This window comes from Lupinus angustifolius, unplaced genomic scaffold (genome assembly GCF_001865875.1).
Source record: "Lupinus angustifolius cultivar Tanjil unplaced genomic scaffold, LupAngTanjil_v1.0 Scaffold_74_25, whole genome shotgun sequence".
Taxonomy (NCBI): Eukaryota; Viridiplantae; Streptophyta; class Magnoliopsida; order Fabales; family Fabaceae; genus Lupinus; species Lupinus angustifolius.
Window position 1 is genome coordinate 1,651 of NW_017723561.1, and position 4,627 is coordinate 6,277.

Sequence of the window (4,627 nt, forward strand, 5' to 3'; positions counted from 1 at the left end):
TCTCTTAACCAAAATGTCAAATTTGAACCTCGGATGAAGAAAAAATAAAATAAGTTTGGGGACAACTTTAAGCTTTTAAATAAGCATTCTTAACTCTACTTAAATTAGTAAGAATTTAAGAGTCTTGTAAATATCCACAAGTACATACTAAGGAGGAGAAGGTAAAGAGATTTGAGTAGACATATCACATATGTATGGATTTTTCACAAAATTAAGTACTTATTATTAGATTGTAATTCTTCAAAATAAGATTTTTCCAATAAAAAATCATGTTTATTAGATTGTAACTAATTTTATTCCAATTATATATAAGGTTTTCCTATCAAATATTTAGGGCTCTTTTGGTGGTCAAGATATAATAAAGACATAACATTATATTAACAAGATATGCTCTTATCATGTTTAATGTTTGGTGCAACCAAACTCAAAACTTTCAATCACATAAACTCAATACTTCTTTGCTAAGTACTTTATCATTTTAAGGATAGGATCCAAAACTACATTATTAGCATAAAATAGTTGGCCACCCTTAATAAATAAATATTCAGATTCTCCTCCCCCATAGCCGTTAAGGAGTTCATGTTCAACAACGCTCTTGAAAATACAATAAGTTGAGAATTAAGTCAAAGCAAGGGGCACTCTAGGAAATTCACCAAATCCGACCGTTGCAGATATTCAAAAAAATCCAACAACAATAACACTCGTTTATTTATTATAGTAACTCCTCTGTTTTCTCCACTGTTGTTGTCTCCCTTTGTTTCTTTTCACATTCTCTCTGTTTCTTCTACTTTCTATTCATGGCAGAAAGTGATTATCACCATAACAGCACAACAAGAACATCGATAATGGAGTGGAAGCAAATGCACCCACTTCACCAAATCGCAGAAACCCCAACTCACAAGCTTCTCCTGAAACAATGGCTGAAAGAACAAGAACTCATTCATGGCAGAATCGCATTGAAGGAAACCCAAATCGACTCTATCAGAAAAGAAATCACTTTGCTCTACATATTCTTCTTTCTCTTCCACTCCACAACCCTTATGCTCCTCTTCAACAACTCCAACTTTTCATCTTCATCTTCTATATGTCACAGGTCGTGGGTCCCATCGCTTTGTTCATTGGTTTTCTCTCTTGGGATCATTTGGGGTGTGAGGTATAAGGGTGAAGTGGAGGGTCACATGGAGAAGATGCTGAAGAGGGAGAAAGAGGATAAAGGGTTGTTGGGGAAGTGTGTGGAGGAACTGAAGAAGAAAGGGTTGGAGTTTGATTTGTTGAAGGAAGTTGATGCTTTGAGAAGGGCTAAGAGTTTGAGGGTTGTTGAAGGAAAAGAAGGTGGTGGTGTTAAAAAATGGTCTTCAAGGGATTTTGTTTCTTTATTTTTCTTCTCTATGACTTGTTTGTCTATTGTTCTCACAAGGATTATCTTATGTACTTAGTATTTGGATTTTGGTTGATGCTGCAAATGGGTTTTTAATTTTTAATTTGGATTAAGATTTTGGTATTTAGATTTTTAATTTGTAAGGGGTGGTGCTAGTGCAGAATGTACTATTCTGCTTTTTATGCAATTTGAGAATACTGACCAAGTTCATGGAATAAGATTATAATTCCTTTTCCATTGCAAGTGTGTAACTTCTTGGTAGTTGGATATGTATGATTTCTAAGCCATTGAACATGTTACAAATTATAAAGTCTAGTTCTAACTGATGCACATTTCATGAACTGTCTTTGACATCATATGCATGACCACAGCTTTTAGGCAAAGAAATGAATTGATGAATGAAAAAGTATAAACAAGGGTATCTGAGTATATTTATATTGTTTTGATGTTTAAAATAATTGTACAAATAATAAAACTTATTTACACTACAAATCAAGCACCATGTTCCATTTTTTAATCAAGTGTTATTCCTTGCTGGAAGATGTAGTTAAAGGTACGTTGAAGCTATGGAATGAATGAGCTAAGTGGAAAACTGATACACTATACCCTTTTATTTCAACCATGCGTAAGTTCGAAGAGAATTTTGACATGTTCTGGCTACAAATCTGCTTTTCTGATTAGTTTCCATAAATCTTTTGAGAGATGAAGCCCATTGAATATGTTGTTAATGCCTGCTTCAACTAGGTAAGAGGTAACTGATAAACATCATCTATCCGAAAAGGAAAAAATTTGTTGCATGAGGTTCAAATTGGAAATATAAACAAAGTACAAAGTTTTTTTTCTTCTCTCCTACAAGTAACAAATGAAGGACTAAGAATCCTCTCCAAGAGGAGCCTTTACAAGTAGAAGCAAAAATAAAAATGTTAAGTCTTGTAAATGTCAAATAGCAATAATATATTTAAGAATGTCACGGTGAATGAATGAAGATCACATGTTCCCCTAATATTTGGTATTCATTATGTTCTAATCTAATCAAAAAGTGTCAATTAATTAAGAAAAAAATAATAAAAACAAAAATAATTTATATTTTATTATTTATGAAATATGATTGACTTGAGACATGAACACATAATTTTTTGGGATATCTTTGTTCATAGTGAATGCTACCCAAGGTTGTGGTTGTGGTAGATAAAAAAATACAGCATCAACACAACCAGGAAATTCATCGAGAAATCCCTCACCCTGAATGTCCCTCCACACTAAGGGATGGGATCACCTTTTCCAAAATGGTTTTCCCAATCTTATCCCACACCATTTATGTTTAAACACATGGATTTAATATTTATTTTTATAAAATAAAATTAAAATAAAATGTTATTTTTATTTATTGACAAAGAGTGATTGAATTGGGATATAGGGACAGAATTTCCATGAGACAGAGGATCAAGTTCTCACGCTAAGTTGCTTAGACAATTCCTTTCAAAATCATACCTATAGAAGAAAGGAAATAAGATTTAATATGTATTCCAGCGAGGACCACATATGCATTACCACAACTCTTGTGATTGACCAGAAAAATATTTAATAATTACAATTTTAATCTAAATAGTTTTTCAACCAATCAGAGTTAATGATACATTGAGTGGTATAAAATGTGAGATAACAAATGTATTCCTTTTAAGTGAGGATCATATTCCGAATGAGAATCACATATCCCCAATTTCTTGTCTCAATTTAATAAAAAAGTAACACTTCATTAAAAACAATTTTTAAAAAAATATTAAATAATATATCTATATTACTTGGAGAAAACTAATTAGTTAGGGACATGAAAAGATATCATCTTCATTCTCATATTCCATTCTGACTATCAATTCATTTTAAACTACAACATTCTATTCGGTCTCAAAACTCTTCACATGCCCAATAATAATGGGACTTGTGATGGTTGGAGGCTTGGTCACGAATGGTCCAACAAAAACTTTTTTGCATGATCAATGGCCAACAATAAACCTTTCTGCCACCCAAAAACACATGATATATGTTAAGTGTGTTCTGTGATTATAGGTCTAAAGTTCATCTAAAAAAATAACAACAAAGTAAAACCGGAAATTAACAGCATACACTTCTATTTACACTTTATAAATCGAATATGCTGTTACCGATAAAGGTTTAAATAATATTCCTTATTTTCCATTTTCAATGGGAAAATTAATTGTTAGCACTCAAAATTGTACTAATTTCAAATAAATATAAAATTTGTGTCAATTTTTTTAATTGAATAATGTATTATCTATACTACTTATAAAAGGGAAAACCCAAAATAACTACCAACCATAGTGTAATTTGTGGTTTTCCTATTTTGCCCTCACTATTTTCTATTTTTTACCAAAAAAATCATATATAATTCAATGTTCATCTCCACTCAATATATGTTCCATATTAATTGGTTAACTATTTCTTCTTTTTTACATTATAACTACCAGTTTTTTCAATGTAGAATATGAATGTTCAGTTTAAACACCAATAAAATAAATTCAACCGTAGATTACAAATATTTAACACAAAATATTATATTTGACATTTATGACATACAAACTACACATTATAAATGATAGGAAAATGGATCGACAGAAAACACATGCTAATATTTATAAAGCCAATATTTATAAAGCCGTCAAAAGTAAATTTTTGGACTCCATGATTATATGTTCATTTAACATGTTTGACGTCTTCAAATTTCATGGATAAAAATAGCTTTAAATGCTAAACAATAGTTTAAGAAAGAATTACTAAACAAACATTTTTTTATTTAAAACATCTTAATTTGATAATCAAATAGTAATGATTATATAATATCGTAAAAAATATCAAGTCAACTATTCTATCTCCTAATTTATTTACTATTACGAATAATATCTTATTATTCTTTTTCACATTTCAATATAAAAGTATAGAGATAGGGATTCAAATAATTTGTTGTTTATTTTATTTTTAATTTGAAATTGGTTTGTTGTGGAGTGAAAACGGTAAAAGATTTGAATAAAAACAAATCAGATCAATTTTCATCATAAACAATGGTATTATAATTTGTAAGTGTCAAAGGAATATTTTGATACTTGAAAAATATTTTTTCAAAATTCCTTTAGCATACATTTTTCAAATTTCACTAGGTGAAATTGATTTTAAGTTCCCAACAACATTTGAGAAAATAATTAAAAATAAGCACCAAAAAAATATAATTAAAAA

At 29.8% G+C, this 4,627-nt stretch overlaps 1 protein-coding gene across 2 annotated transcripts; it reads left to right on the forward strand.

Moving 5' to 3' along the window:
- Window positions 1-698: 698 nt before the first annotated feature.
- LOC109339380 lies at window positions 699-1,617 on the forward strand. Of its 2 annotated transcripts, XM_019576811.1 has the most exons (2): window positions 699-797; window positions 846-1,617. In XM_019576811.1, exon 2 carries the CDS (start codon window positions 846-848, stop codon window positions 1,434-1,436), a length of 591 nt encoding a protein of 196 aa, XP_019432356.1. In that variant the 5' UTR covers window positions 699-797; the 3' UTR covers window positions 1,437-1,617. The 2 variants fall into 2 exon arrangements, with proteins under 2 accessions (XP_019432356.1, XP_019432355.1); XM_019576810.1 differs by having other exon boundaries at window positions 723-1,617.
- The last annotated feature ends 3,010 nt before the right edge of the window (window positions 1,618-4,627 follow it).

Coding starts and splice junctions, on each gene's coding strand:
- LOC109339380 (XM_019576810.1), top strand. CDS start 798: ATGGCAGAAAGTGATTATCACCATAACAGCACAACAAGAACATCGATA.